The following is a 15,295-nucleotide window of genomic DNA, read 5'->3' on the forward strand; positions in this document are numbered from 1 at the left end:
TTATTTTTACATTTTTATGTGTGTGAGTACGGCTATGTGCAATATTTTTATGTACTTTTATGGTCTATTTTTCACCAGACGAATAAAGATAATGATCGATTGATTGGGACACACATGTAGGAAAGTGCTCCTTTTGGCATAGTTACCCACCACTTTTTGCCGGACTTTGAATGCAACTTTGACTGAATGTGCACTGGGTCCCGGATAACAAAGTTCCCAGTGCCTTGTTCTTTCCTAAAACTGTACCTTTGTTTGCACAAGAGGCACACCTCTGTACTACATACAAGCCCCATGTAAAAAGCACCAGAGGTGCCAAGGGCATTGTGACCAGAGAGGGTCTCTAAGGACAGCAGCATGCATTATGCGACCCTAAGAAACCCCTCACCTAACACATGCACACTACCACTGCAACCTGCATGTTTTGGTGCAACTAAAAGTGAGGAGTCGACCTGGCACTCAACCCTGTGTGCAGGGCATGCGAGCACTAACTGTGGCATAGGTAAGTCACTCCTACAGCAGGCCTAACAACCCTAAGGCAGGGTGCACTATACAAATGGTAAGGGCATAACGGCATAGTGTCTAAGTCTATTTGTAGGCATTGTAAGTGAATAGTGGAGCCATACCGAGTGCATGGGCTGGGAGCTTGTCAATGTGAGTTCCACAGCTCCATGACGGCTTCACCAAATCCTAACATTTTGGGTACCAAGCATCTCACATTACTGAGCCCACACTGATGCTAGTATTGGATTCATTAATAAATGCAATCAGAGGGCACCTCAGAGGTGCCCCCTGAAAACCTACCCAACTGCTAGTGTGTAGCTGACCAGTCTGCACCAGCCTGTCACTCCCAGGCATGTTTCCGACCCCCTACGGTGGGAGCTTTGTGCTCTCGTGTGTCAGAAACAATGCCTGCTCTGGGTGGAGGTGCTTCACACCCACTTCTAAGCAGGAACAGCATTCAAGGGCAGTGAGCCTCAAAGGCTTATTTCCCTTTGTTATGCTAGCCAGAGCCTCACCAGCTAGTGGAGATACCTGCCCCCTGACCAAGCCCAACTTTTGTTAGCAAGGTCGGCAGGAAAATCTGTAAGCAGGAGAAGTGTGTCCCCTCTCAGCCAGGACCACCACTAAGGTGTCCTGAGCTACAGTGACCCCCCCACCCCCAGTTTTGAAAACCCTCCATATTGGTTGTGAGGATTTTAGCCAATAGGATTAAGGGTATTCCCCCGCCCCAAAGTGAGTGGACATACAAAGAGTGTAGTCACCCTAAAAGTAAGTAGCCAATTGGATACAACCTGCCAGTACCTGTATTTAGGGGCACCCCTAAACCTGGATGCTGAGATTCCTGGTGACCTAAAGAAGAAGGACCAAAGAGCCGTACTAGCAGTGGAGACTCCATATGACAACAGACTTGACACCAGCCCTACCGGCCTATCTGCAGCATTCGAGGAAACCTGCTCAAAAAAGCAACTCGTCCTGCAGGTCCTGAGACCTCCACAACCCTGGAAGGACTGTCTGCTTTCCCTAAAGACCAAGAACTCTTGAGGACAGTGGCCCTGTCAACAAAGCAGCCAACAAGAAGAGCTCCAATGCCCTGCTGAACCGCACAACCAGACCTACCTCTGCACTCGACGCTTCCCGCCCCCGTCAAAAGTGGCCCACCAGTTCCAAGAAGGTTACCCAGCGCTCCTGAGCTGAGCTCTAGTCCACTCCAGAGGGACTTCTCCTGGACTCCATGACAACGCCTGCAGCCTCAACACGAAGGGTCCCCCAACCGCAACCAACTACACTAACACTTCTTTGATGTCCAAAGACACCCTCAAACCCGCAGCCCCCTGGCCTTGGGGCGCTTGAATGACGGTGCTCCTGAGTTCTTCAGCACCCCAACTTACCTCCAGAGCCACTGTTTCCCTTCGTCCATCCTCCTGGTCCGAGCTTGCAGCTTTTGTTTGAAATCTTCAGTCTTCATTACTTTGCACTGGGAGCCTAATGCTTTGTAGGCACACTGCACCCGGCTATCTCTGTGCCGCTGAGGGTGTGTGGTTGGTGCTGCCTCGTGCCCCCCCGTGCTGGTCCTAAGCCCCGGAGATTAAACCCTAACTCCAATTTTACTTACCTGCAACCGGCACCTCTTTGCATGCCATTAGTCTCCATTGACATACATTGGGCGCAAGTGACCAAATCTGACATCTACGCCCAGCCGCCCCAGTGCCACTGCAGGTGCAGTCTCGACACTTACCTGACCCTTCACCAGTGTTGCTCCTAAAACCCGAAGACTGTAATTGTAAGTCGTGCAAAAATCTATTGTAGGAAGCTGGCTCTGTATATACTATACCAAAGTAATATATAGTGTGTACAGTTTCCAGGGGACCCCCAGAGGTATAGCAGAGGCTAAATTAGATAATCACTAACAGCTCTCTTTGTGTTAGTGTGGGCGAGCAATAAGGCTTATCAGGAGGGTGTGTTAAGCATTTATTGTATTCACTCAATCAAGGACTGATTACATACACTCAGACAGAATCCAGACCAATTGGGTAAGTATAAAAAAGGTACACTTATGTTTTATTTCTAGGACCAAGCAGGACTTGGTACAGGTAGATAAAATGTACTTTCAGTTGCAAAACTTTACACAGAAATGCAATTGGGAACGGATTTGCAATCGTTACAGGTTTGTATATGCTTTTAAAACAGCTTAAATTACATAGAAATTATTTTGCATTGCTTTTGGATTACATTGACTACTCAGGTGATATACCTAGATATTACAGTATGGATCCTACATTACAAGGTTAGCAAGACTTTTTCAGGTTTAAGATAGTTACTCTTTCTTCTATACATAACACAGGTCAACAGTCATTTTTAGGAACAGAAAACTCGTAACATTGGTTTCTATGGAAAAAAGAGTGTTAACGGTTTACAGGTAAGGAAATGACTTACAAGAATGACTTTTGGAGGTAAGGACCAAGGTTCCCCAAGGTCCAGTTAGGTAATCAAATTGCACCACCAGCGGCACTGGGCAGCCAGGTGCCGAGTGCAAGAGGCCAATGTAAGACAAAGAGGCTAGGGGGCACCTCGGTTGGGGGCTGCTCACGGGCAGGCCACTCGGTCTTGGGAGCCAAGCACCTAGGGTCAAGGTCAGTGCAACGGGGGTCCCACGTCAGCACCAAGTCCACACCACCAACGGCGGCCAGGTGCAGGGTGCTTAGGAGGTGTCAGGAGCCCAATGCAATCCTATTGAGGTTGCCAGTTTTGGATTTTGGCTGGAGTATTGGTCCAGAAAGTCTATCGGGAGGAACCAACAGCAGGGTAGGTAAATTGGAGGGTTCTGGGACATGGGTGCACCTCAGGTCCTCTTCTCCAGGGCGGCCGGATGCAGAGGTGTCTTTTGAGGTTGGATTTCACCTTACCGGGCCACTCTGGGTTAAGGAGAGGGGGTCTCAGTGCAGAGGCTGCAGGCAACATCGGGGAGTCCTGGAGGAGTCACCCCAGGTGGACTCGGACTCTGGAGCCCTGGGGAACCTCGCTGGGACTCGTGAGCTACTTTGACTCGGGCCCTAGGCAATAGGTAAATTGGTGGTTCCTGGCGTAGAGTTCTTCGTCCTCAGCAGGCTCAGGGTCCTTCTTCTGAACAGAGCTGCTATTCGCAGGAGATTCGGTCTTTGTGGAAGGCAGTCAGTCCTACCAGGGGTTCTGGAGTTCACTGGCTGCAGGACAAGTCAACTTGTGGCACAGGATCTCTGGAAACATCCAACGGGCCGGTAGGGCTGTGGCCAAGTCAGTTCTTCTCTACAGCTTCCTCTGCTGTGCAACTTCTTCTGTCCTTCTTCCTAGGTTGCAGGAATCTAGGGAGGCAAGGTTCAGGGTTCCCCTAAACACTAAATTCAGAGGCGGTACAGGGGTGTGCAGGTCAGAACCAGTAGGTCCCTTCCTTGGGGTGAGTACACCACCTATTATGCCACCCTTCAGTGGGAGGGGGGGAATGAGCCTCTCTCTAACTGGCTAGGTCCTCTCATCTTGAAGATGGAGGGGACTGAGATGTCTGCTTCACCGCGCCTACCCCCAACCTGAGGGGTGGGGTTGGCAAAGGAGAGCACACCTCTCTTCCTAGCTTAGTTTTCCCACCGATTCTCCCGCCCAGGTGGCCGACAGAACCGTTGGGAGCCAGTTGCTGGGGACAGCAAAAGGGAGGGACAGCTTCCAAAGGTGGCAAGCCTTTGAAGCTTCCCCTTTCTTGGACTCAGCCCTTCCTGAGGCAGGGGGCATGACACCTCTGCCAAGTATGTGCTTTGGTTCTGGACCCAGAGAGCGGAGGCTGTCTACCCAGGGGTCTAGAAACCTGTCTGGTGGTGGCAAATGGCGGCCAGCCATTCAGGAACCACACCAGGGCAGGGAGCATTTCTAAGATGCCCTCTGATTGCATTTTACATTAAATCCCGCACTGGCATCAATGTGGGTTTAATGTGCTGAGACGTTTGCTACCAAACTTCCCAGTTTTTAGTAAAGCCAGTATGGAGCTGTGGAGTTTGTAATGATCAACTACCAGACCACATACTCTTTATGGCTTTACTACACTTACAATGTCTAAGAATGGACTTAGACACTGTAGGGGTATGGGGCTTATGACACTGTACCCTCACTTTAGGGCTAGTGCACCCTGCTAGAGGGGTGACTTAACTAGGCCTCAGACAGTTGATTGCAGGCATGCCACACGGGGATGTGTTCCATGTTGACATTTCACTTTTCTCTGCACCAAAACATGCAGCCTGCTGCAGTGGCAGTGTGTGTGTGTTAAGGTGAATGGCGTCTAAGGATGGCACAATAGGTGCTGCAGCCCTCAGAGGCCCTCCTCCCAGGTCACAGTGCCCTTGGTACCCATGGTACCTTTTACAAGGAGCTTACCTGTGACCAGGGATGTACCAATTGTGGATACAAAGGTACAGTTTTCGGAACACCAAGTCAGGTTGCATCAGATGTCAGGCATAAAGTGAGGGGTAACCACTGTTCCCACTAAGGTGCACCCGGAGCGTGCAGCGTCCTGGATTTAGCGCACACACAAGACCGTTCGCGCCGCCGCTTTTAAAATGCGAGCGGTGCGAAATCCGGGCGGTAGGCAGAGGAAGAGACATGGTGCTTGCAGGCGCGCAAAGCCCATTGGGCTCAAAGGCCTTCAGATTCAGCCCCCCACCCCTGTCGTGTGTGGCAGACGGGCCGAGCTGAGACAGCTTCACGGGCACACACACAGACGCACCAGAGTACTTTACGGGTCTTTAAAAGACCATTTACATGTTAATGAGCTTTGTCGCTTTTTCACCACTTCTTAGAGCCGCTGCATCTCCACACTTCCTACTGCTGGAAGAATTAGACCCTACCCCCTACCCTCCCCCCCCCCCCCCGCTCCCCTGAAATGTGGCTCTAGTTGCGCCTCTGGTGCCTTGTAAGAGGAGGGGGGAGAGACAGAAAGACGCAAGAGATTTTCGTTTTATCGTTGAATCTATGCATAGTCATATCATCTCGTAATACAACAGAACACATAAACAAACACTTTCTGTTAAAATCTCTTTCAAATCTGTTTTAATCTCGAGGTGTTATAGTTGAAGGGCTCTGGGCAGGTTTAGGAAACCGACCCACCCACTTCTTGTAAATGACACTGGTTTACGGACCTCTGGCCCAAACTACACCTGTTTTGCCTCCTCGGGGCACACATACCAGCATTCCCAGCCTTTCAGGCACATCACATGATAATGTTTTAATCCAGCCTGGGCCGCCTTAATCCATCCTTAATAGTTGCTTTTGTTTTGACCTTTAATTGTGCAGCACACGTTTCAGATGCACTGCTGTAAAATGGGCTTCAAACTCGCCATAGTATGAGGTGTTTGCTTTTCTTTCAGTGCTTCTGCGGCCTTGTTTTCTGTCTGGAATGTCTTCTGCTTGGCCTTTCAGTTATCAGGCACAGCTCATAAAGGGTACAGTTAAGGCACACAGACTGTCTATGGAACACGCACCTCGGGGTGCATTACCAGCACTTTACTTTCTCCAGTGCTCGTCTAAGTGCGGAGTGTGTTGGCGGGGAATTTTTTTTGCATCCTTACCCAAGTGATCAGAAATGAAACACATAAAATGTTTCCAACTCTGTTTAGTTTAAATAGTGTGCCATGTTTTTAGTCATCGAGGGAGGGGAAGCCCGGAATGTGGAGTTGACAACACTTTAAAGTCTTGGCTGTCATACAAAGAAGAGGTAAGATTATTTAAAGGTTTGACGTAACTCCTAAACTTATGTTCAGCTGAGTGCTTAAGTCTTATCCTGTTGCATTGCTGTTATCCACCAGAAACACTGTCAAAATGACTCTGGCCTTCAGACCCTTTAGCTGCCTTTCTTTCTAATTTGTACTCTGATTTGGTTTAGCTCCTTGTGCTTAATTGGACTTTGCCATTGTTAATGAAACATAGGATTGTGGTAAGCATTGGTGGGTTCAAAGTGGAAAAAGAACCAAATCAACGTGATTTTTCATATTGTAATAATTTTTTCACTGTGCATCTAGAGTTCTGTGAAATGCTCATTTGGATGCCTGTGGGAGAGTTTGGGCATCTCAACCCACCACTGTATGGATGTCTGGCTATCACAGATTCCATGTAGGTGCATTGAACTTGAATAGACACAGGTCACCCAGCAACAGCTTACACTAGGCCAGTGGTAAGGAGCACAAAAGAAGTGTCTGTATGTGAAACAGGTGTCTTCTGTGCATGAGGCAATACAGAAGCAGGGATAAAGGTCATTTCTTGTGTTGGTTTGCAATCCATGATTTGTGACCACAGTGGTTTTCACAAACCATTGATACCCGTCATTGCAGATCGCAAGGAAGGGGTGATGATGTGAACGTTGCCAATCAGAAATCAGTTTGCGACTTGTACTGCCTTTTCAGTGTTGTGAATTTTGTTTTGCACATGCCTTTTCAGGGTTGTGAATTTTGTTTTGCACATGCAAAGTCAGAGATTTGGACATCGTAGGCTTTGAAAGTACGCAAACACTCTGTTAGATTCCATGAATCAATGAAAATTATTTCATTTACTGAAAAAAAATATTTCGCCCAAATTATTAAACATTTTTATTGCATATGATACTCTTGCAAATACAATAAGTGAAAAAATGTTTTTAAAATCTTGGAGACTGTGGGTGTGGTTCAGCAACAGAGCAGAGCTAAACGGCGGTTCTCGGCAGTCCTCAGAGGTCCATCAGCGGGCTAAGCTCTACCTCTGATCTTCTGGGCCTCCTTCTTATGCCCAGTTCTCGCTCGTATCAACCCCGGAGAGCACCATCAAGTGGAGAGAACAGAGGCATACAGTGAGGTTTTTACAGGGGCTGTGAAGCCATGAAGTTCTCCTCCTAAACCTCCCTGCCTCGCCTGCTTTTGCTTGGTTTGTCTTGGGAGAGCGGCATGCAGTGGGTGAAGGCACAGAGGTACGGAGGTCTACATTTGTGGGAAGCCTGGGAGTGCTCAGAGTTGGAGCACGGTGCTCAACCCTGAATCGCTTGAGGCTGAATTACTGAAGCGTTCTGCCATGAAATGCCCTGAGATGCTTGTTGCTTGTGGCCCAGTGCACAATCTTGAACCAAATTGAAAATGAAGTTCGGAACTCAAGAATCCTGAAAAGGGGCTGCGGTTGGGTGGATGCTAGTGTAGGCATACTGAGTTGAGCGCGACCTCGTTGAGACGGCCCCACAAGGTTAGTGAGCTCAGTGCTTGCTCACACCAAACATACCAAAAACATTTAAGCCTCCTGTTATTGTTAAGATTGCAATACAGGCTTGACTAATCAAGGAGTCTACAGGAAAAATGAAATCCAGTAAGATCGGACAACAGGCTGCGCAGAAATGATTGAATCAAAAAAAGATCGCATGGAAACCCCAGACAGACATTGTGCCAGATAACACGACTAAAGCAAGTGAAGGCCATGGCAATCCATTGATATCGCCAATACATACATTTGGGAAAATGAACCGTTGCTGTAAATTAATTTTTTTAAACTCAGCAGCAGTCATTTATTCGACGACAGAAAATATGGCAGAACCGCCAAATCCACTCATTCCTCAAAAGTAAGATTCACTATTGAATCCAGATCAACGGTCCAGAATCAGTCCATCTATAAATTTAAAAGTAACAGCACCTGGAAACAGTGAAATGTCAGTGGATAAAGTTATCATGATACAGGCCCAGGATCATGCACCAAGCTATTCCTATTAAACGCCAAGACCTCACCCAAACAAGCGTTATCCGCATACAAACAACTCCATCATTGACTCCGTTGAGGAAGCGGAGAACTTCTAGCTGCGCTCAATTTTACTAGCAAACCATATGGAGCTAGTACAGGCAATGGAAAGTTAAGACCATACATCTGGTTGATGATCCTGTAGGGCATGAGAAATCTGCTAATAAATCTCAGATTCATCTGAGCAGTTAACCCAAGAAGAGCTAATTAATGAACATAAGTCTGAGTTTAGCGACCAAGTAACATTAACTCTGCCACAGTCAGAAGACATCAACAGAAATACATTTGATGGCCCTTCGTTGAACGCAATTAGGAAAATAAAGACCCCACATACTGTTGTCTTTACTAATAAGAATGTATTTCTACCCAAACCAACCCTTTTTTACCATCATTAGTATAGTGAAAGATAAGGAAAAAAACAACTCTTTAACCTATACCATGCAGTTTGCAAGCAGCTCTGACACTTCATAGGTTACGGTCCTATATCATAATTGTAACTTATGAACTGCAAGTAACAAAAGGATATCTACAACAAAAGCAGTAACCTACTGAGCTATCCACATAAAATACAGTTTTGTTAAGTGTATGGTACACATTTTTGTAACAGGCATATTAACCCTCGGTACTACTTTATGATGAGTCAAAACTGCAACCAGACAAACATCTCTCTCCAGCAAAAAAATTAAGCACGGGGAACCTCCTTTACCTCGCAGTATCAACAACGACCTGCCTTTGCAAAGCATTCATTACCCCGACTGGGACTTTACCACAAGTTACTTTAGAAGTTGTTACGATGACTTGCTGTAGGGGACTAGTTTTTGGACTGGTGACAAACTGACAGGATATCCAGACATTACTCCGTAGCTTGCACATCAAATTGTAAATATGTTATGTAATTGTGTATATATATGATCTTGTATAGGCTCCCAACATTCCCCACCCTATGAACAGTCCTTGAGTTGAGGATCTTTAGTAAAATCTTATTATTATACCACCATTGGAGTCCTGTGATTTTCTAAACCCAAAGTGTACTTGCCTGTGTAACCAATTCATGTCATTAAGTGTATATCTAAATTGAAAACCTGCCTTAAGACACTTCATGTGGCGCTACATGTGTGGAAATGCACTCTCTTCATTTTTTTTAAGCAAAGGTTTGGAGTGATATTTGGCGCTGCACCCACATGCATGGTCTGGTTCCCGGCGCACAGCCTTAGTTGCAGCGCACAGAGACCTTATACTGCCGCACAAAGAGGAAAAAAATTAGAGGGGAACATTGGGGGTAACCATGCAAAAAGGAGCCATTTTCCAACAGTTACAGAAACAGAAACTCACTTTCCTACACAGGGGGTACTGTGAGGTACTTAACAACAGCACAGGTTTTCTATTCTATGCTTTGCATTGCAGCCTAATGGCTAACAATATCTCATACTCCCTTTCTTTTTCCTTATAAAAATAGGTTTGTTAAAGATTTTTAAAAGTGCTCCGGAATGCCCGCACATGGGCAGGACTATTCAGTGCTTAGGACTTTGATGAGGATTCCCCAGAAAAAAACCTTCAATTTTGTTACACTAAAATAAACTGAATCTTAAAGCACTATGTACCAAATCTTTAATAGCAATTATATGCTCTTACTATTACCAGACGTCCGCTAATCACATTTTCCTTGCAATAATTTATATATTGCATCACTAACAGTCAACATGTAATTGGATCCTGGATTCTTGTTACTACATACATATCAATTAAAAATCTCAGCTAAATCAATCTCTTACAGCTTCTGAATTATATCTAGCCAATTCTGCCTTCCTATACGACTCTCAACAAAATTTGGATAAAGATGGTAGACACACTCAAACAAGAATGATGCATTTATTGGTTGTACCTGAGGAGTTCGGAGATGAAGAGGCACAAGTCCAGAGGGAGTATCAGCAAGCACATTGAAATGAGGTGTAGGTGGTGGGCCCATGGCCATGGGTCTGCTCTCTACATCCACTTGGTAATTAACAAGACCCCATTGCTCCAGGAACGCATGCACTCTGAATAGAAAAACAGGGGCTTAACATATGGAAATGACCATGAACTTTCCAATGTAGTTAAAACATGCAGTGTGTGGCATTGGCTATCAAAAAGTACATGTTATCTCATATAAATGAATAAAAAAGTTAAAATATATATTCCTACTTTAACAGGTGACTTTTCATTTTACATTATTTTCCTTGCATAAAAATCCAATGAGAACCTAATAAAAAATAATGAAAGAGCAGCAAACTCCAGGGAGCCCTGTCTGACCTTTGAACAAGGACAATGTCATGATTTGCAGCTATAATAACATTAACACTATGCTTACAGCTGTACCGACCAATTTTGCAAGCTCTGTACCAACAAGGAAATTTAATGTTACAAACTATATCACATTAATTTGTAAATATTAAGACACGTTATTTTACAATAATTATTGTTCTCTAGTAATACTATCTTTCATAGACTGAATACTTTCTACTCATTGAGCTGGGAGTACCATCGTAATGTTAAAATAGCACTGTAATCCTAAACAGACTTGAAAGGCTTTAAAAAGATGACCAATTTAGCAACACAAACATCTTGCTGAAAATACACAAACTTAAGCCCAAGCAGTGACAGCACAGTGAACACCACACTATTCAATGACTGCAGTAACTCAGATTTCGCATAAGTATGAGAGGATCTTATCTGACAGGTTAACCTCTACAAGGCAGGAAGTGGGCTACATGTGAATCTATGAAAGATGCCAACGCTGAAGAACTAGCTTCTTTCCAGATTCACATGATTAAAGCAGAGTAGAAAGCAATTTAACACAATTCTAACCATGGATGGCATGGAAACACAGAAGCAAACCTTACTGGAAGCTGTGGAAACACTGCCTGTCCCACTGCTGAGCCTTTCTTTATTGACACTTCCAGGCAGTAGAGCTGGGTAAATGCGAGTCGATTCTTCCACAATACCACCCTCGATATATTGGCTATCTGTACTCCTATACAGAGAGCCACTGCTCTAATATTTCCCTTAAGGGGTCAACCTGCTTTTGCATGGCAGAAAGTAATAGCGGCCACCGTCCGCTGAGCAATACATGGTTTCTACAGGGGGTGACCTTTCTGAGCTTTTCCAAAAGCAACTAAAAACTGGTCCAGTTTAGTAAGTCTTTATTTTGTCAATAAAGATTTACAGCCATCGACGTATATCTATGTTGTGTACCACTCTGTGCTTCCATGGACAGATTTTTAAAGTCTTTAGAACCACAGGCTTGTTGAGGGGGGCGTGAGTGATCACTAAGATTGAAACCAGGATTTATCTCGAAGATTATCTCAGCTTTATGGAGTCAAAGAAAAGCATAATGTATGGAAAAGGCTTGAAGTGCACAGGCTCTTCTTATTGATCTGAGCACTAGCAGAAGTGCAAACGTCCAGGTCATAGACTCTGTCCTTGCGCCAGATATTTCCAGAAATTCCTTTGTAAGGCCTAAAGAACAAGTTACTTACCTTCGGTAACTATATATCTGTAAGAGACAGAGATTAGTTATGGATTCCTCATCTTAGAATTACCCCCAGGTGTCAGACTGGATCCAGAGAATTTTTTCTTCAGCAGTACACCTGCGCTTCGGTAGGTGGCGTCGATCGACTCCAGCGTTCGCGGATGGCATCGTGGTTGACGTTGTGACGTCGCTGTATCTACTTGCACGCCGCCCCTGCGAGCTGACATCAGTTCTTTACACGACATTCCAAGCCAGAAGCACAAAGCCATGCAAGACACTGACCACTGGTGCAAAAAACTAGGGCCCTGAAGGGAAGTACCTTACCCTAGAAGTCAGTTTGCAGAACGGGGAGGATGGATGCGGCGGTGAGGAATCCATAACTAATATATGTCTCTTACAGATATATCGTTACCGGAGCTAAGTAACTTCTTCATCTGAAAGAGACAATTCGTTATGGATTCCTCACCTTAAAATAGATACCCCAGCAATACCAACCCCGGAGGTGGGTCTGCGAACGAAGTTCACACCAGGTAGTCCTGGAGAACAGAACGGCCAAAGAAGCAATCTCCGGACTTGGCTGTCCAGGTAGTAGTGTTTAGTAAACGTGTGTAAAGAAGCCCACGTAGCTTCCAGGCAGATGTCATGAAGGGGGACCCCATGTCCCAAAGCAGTAGTGTCTGCCGTTGCCCTGTTGGAATGGGCACGCAACCTAACTGGAGGTTCCTTCTTCGCTAAGAAGTAGCAGAGTTTGATGCAAAGAAGGATCCATCGAGAGATGGTTTGTTTCTGCACGGTCAGACCTTTCTTTGCGCCCTCAGTCGACAAAGAGCTGGTCATCCAGCCGGAATTGTTTTGCGTGATCCAGATAGAAGGAAAGGGCACATTTTGGATTCAGATGATGGAGCCTCTACTCCTCTTTAGAAGATTGCGGGGGCGGCAAGAAGGTGGGCAAAGTGATGGTCTGTCCTATGTGGAAAGAGGCAGCCACTTTGGGAAGGAAAGAAGGCCTAGTACGAAGGACAACTTTTTCAGAATGAACAGCCAAGAAAGGAGGTTTTGAAGAAAGGGCCTGAAGCTCACTCACCCTGCGAGCAGAGGTGATGGCGACCAGAAAGGCAGGTTTAAGTGTCAGAAGTCTGAGAGGACAGTTATGCAGCGTCTCGAAAGGGGCACACATGACATCGGTCAGAACCAGGTTCAAGTCCCACTGAGGCATTACGAAGGGAATAGGAGGATACAAGTGATTAATGCCCTTAAGAAAGCGATTTACAATAGGGGACTTGAAAAGAGAAGGCTGGTAAGGAAGCCGAAGAAAGGCAGAAATGGCCGAAAGAAAGCCTTTTAGAGTGCCCAGAACAGAGCCCTGCTGGGCCCAAGAAAGAATGAAGAGGAGAACCTCTGAAAGGGGAGCAGAAATTGGATCCACAGCCTTTGGTGCGCACCATGCCACAAACTTGTTCCATCTACAGGCATATACAGTTATGGTGGATGGACGCCGGCTGCCAAGATAACGTTCCTGACTTCGGAAGGAAGGTCAAAAGCTGTCAACTGCCGCCGCTCAATCTCCACGCAAGGAGGTGGAGGCTGGACAGATTCGGGCGGAGGACCATCCCCTGCTGCTGCGACAGACGATCCTACTGAAGGAACAGTCTGATCGGATAATCTATGGCCATGTGCAAGAGCTTGGGATACCAGACTCTTCGTGCCCAGTCCGGGTCCACAAGAATGATTTGGGCCCAGTCGCGATTGATCATCTTCAGCACTCTGGGTTGAAGTGGTATAGGTGGAAAGGTGTATAGAAGACCGCAACTCCACTCGAGACGAGAAGCGTCAGCGAGCAAGTGCTGCCTTGTAAATTCCAAAGCGCAGAACTGCTGACATTGCGCATTCTCTTCGGTGGTGAATAGATCTAACCAAGGTCTCCCCACCACTGAGAGAGACCTTGCACCACCTCCAAATGAAGACAAACCGTGATCCATCATGCACCGGAGGCTGAGTTCATCCGCCCTGGCATTCAGAGAACCTGCAAGGTGTTGAACCACTAGGGACATACCCTAATGTTTAAGCCAATTCCAGAGACGAAGTGCCTCCTGACATAGGGTCCACGACCCCACCCCGCCCTGATTGTTGCAGTACCACATGGCGGTGGTGTTGTCCGTGAAAATCTGCACTACTTTCCCACTGCAGAGTCCGCATATGATGTGAGAAAGTGGCTCTGTATATACTGTTCCCTAATAGGTACAGGGTGTACAGAGTCCACAGTCCCCCAGAGGCTGATAGAGGTCAAAGTTAGGTATGACCTTACTCTCAAAAGTGGTAGCTTGGTCGAGCAGTAAGGCAGTACCAGAGGACAGTGTAAAGCATTTATTGTACACACTCAGTCAGCAAATGATTTCACACACTCAATAACTGAACTCTAGGCCAATGGTTTATATATATAAAATATATGCTTGTTTTATTTTTAGAACCACAAAGGGGGTAAAAATATACTTTCTCAGAATGAGAGGTTGAATATAAACACTTTTGTCTTAAGCAATAAATTTGTGTGAACAGTCACAGTTGGTTGCAATAAACAATCCTATTTCCTAAACATAACAATGCATTGAGCTCAATGGTAAATTCAGGCTATTTGTAATAAATTACTTTTCAGATTACTTTTGGAATTCCAGGTCTGGCTCCTAGATCCAGCCTTGGGTCAGTATTCAGAATCAAGTGATGAAAGTCGACTTAATAACTGTAATGATTTTTAAATAATATTTAGCTATTTCAAAAGTTAGCACTTAGAAAATATTTCAAAGAAAACATTCAATAGATCTCTATGGCAAGAAATTCAAATTGCAGGTAGAGTACTTTATCATTACTTTAGTAATCCAGGACTGGGTACCTAGACCCAGGACTGGGGTTCTTATCAAAAACAGGTAAGTAATTTCGTTTGCAGAAATGGTACGATTTTAAAAGAATATTTCAAATTTGCAAAAATAGACACTTAGAAGAAATTTCACAGAAAAGCAGACAATGGTTTCCTATGGGAGAAAAATGAGTTAGAGGTAAGTATAGTTGTGAGCACTTTTCAGGGTCAGGGCTGGGCACTAAGATCCAGCACTGGGAGCTCACCTAGGAGCAGGTGAGTAAATTCGTTTTTGTCACTTGGCTGATTTTTGGTGAATATTTGTCGTTTTGAAAAGTTCACACTTAGAAGATTTTTGAAGAAAAAGCCAGTCAATGTTACCCTATGAGGAAAATGAAGTTAGCGGTTTAAGGGTAAGTACTCGACTGGTAGAGTTGAAATTCCGGGCATGGACTCAGGGGTCCCCCAGTGTCAGGTAGGTACAGTTGGTTCACCCTCAGCGGTTTCAGGACGGCCGGGTGCAGTTGTAGGTTAGGTGGGTACCCCGGGATTGGGCACAGGGGGCCGCAGGGCGCCGGGTGCAGGGGTGCCTTTTGACGTCGGGAAACTTATCCTCTGGTTGATCGCGGTTGGGGTGGCACTCGGTTCTGAGGCTGCAGGCTTCTTCCGGGATGTCG

At 45.8% G+C, this 15,295-nt stretch overlaps 1 protein-coding gene across 4 annotated transcripts in view; it reads right to left on the reverse strand.

Annotated features, from left to right (window-relative positions):
* Positions 1–15,295, reverse strand: part of SMARCC1 (SWI/SNF related BAF chromatin remodeling complex subunit C1) — a 958,790-nt gene that overhangs the window by 552,731 nt on the left and 390,764 nt on the right. For all 4 annotated transcript variants that reach the window (XM_085628643.1, XM_085628641.1, XM_085628642.1 and 1 more), the window contains exon 17: positions 10,145–10,298. In XM_085628643.1, coding sequence (XP_085484769.1) covers positions 10,145–10,298 — 154 coding nt within the window. The remainder of the gene's footprint in view (positions 1–10,144; positions 10,299–15,295) is intronic.

The sequence above is a fragment of the Triturus cristatus genome, chromosome 10 (genome assembly GCF_964204655.1).
Source record: "Triturus cristatus chromosome 10, aTriCri1.1, whole genome shotgun sequence".
NCBI lineage: Eukaryota > Metazoa > Chordata > Amphibia > Caudata > Salamandridae > Triturus > Triturus cristatus.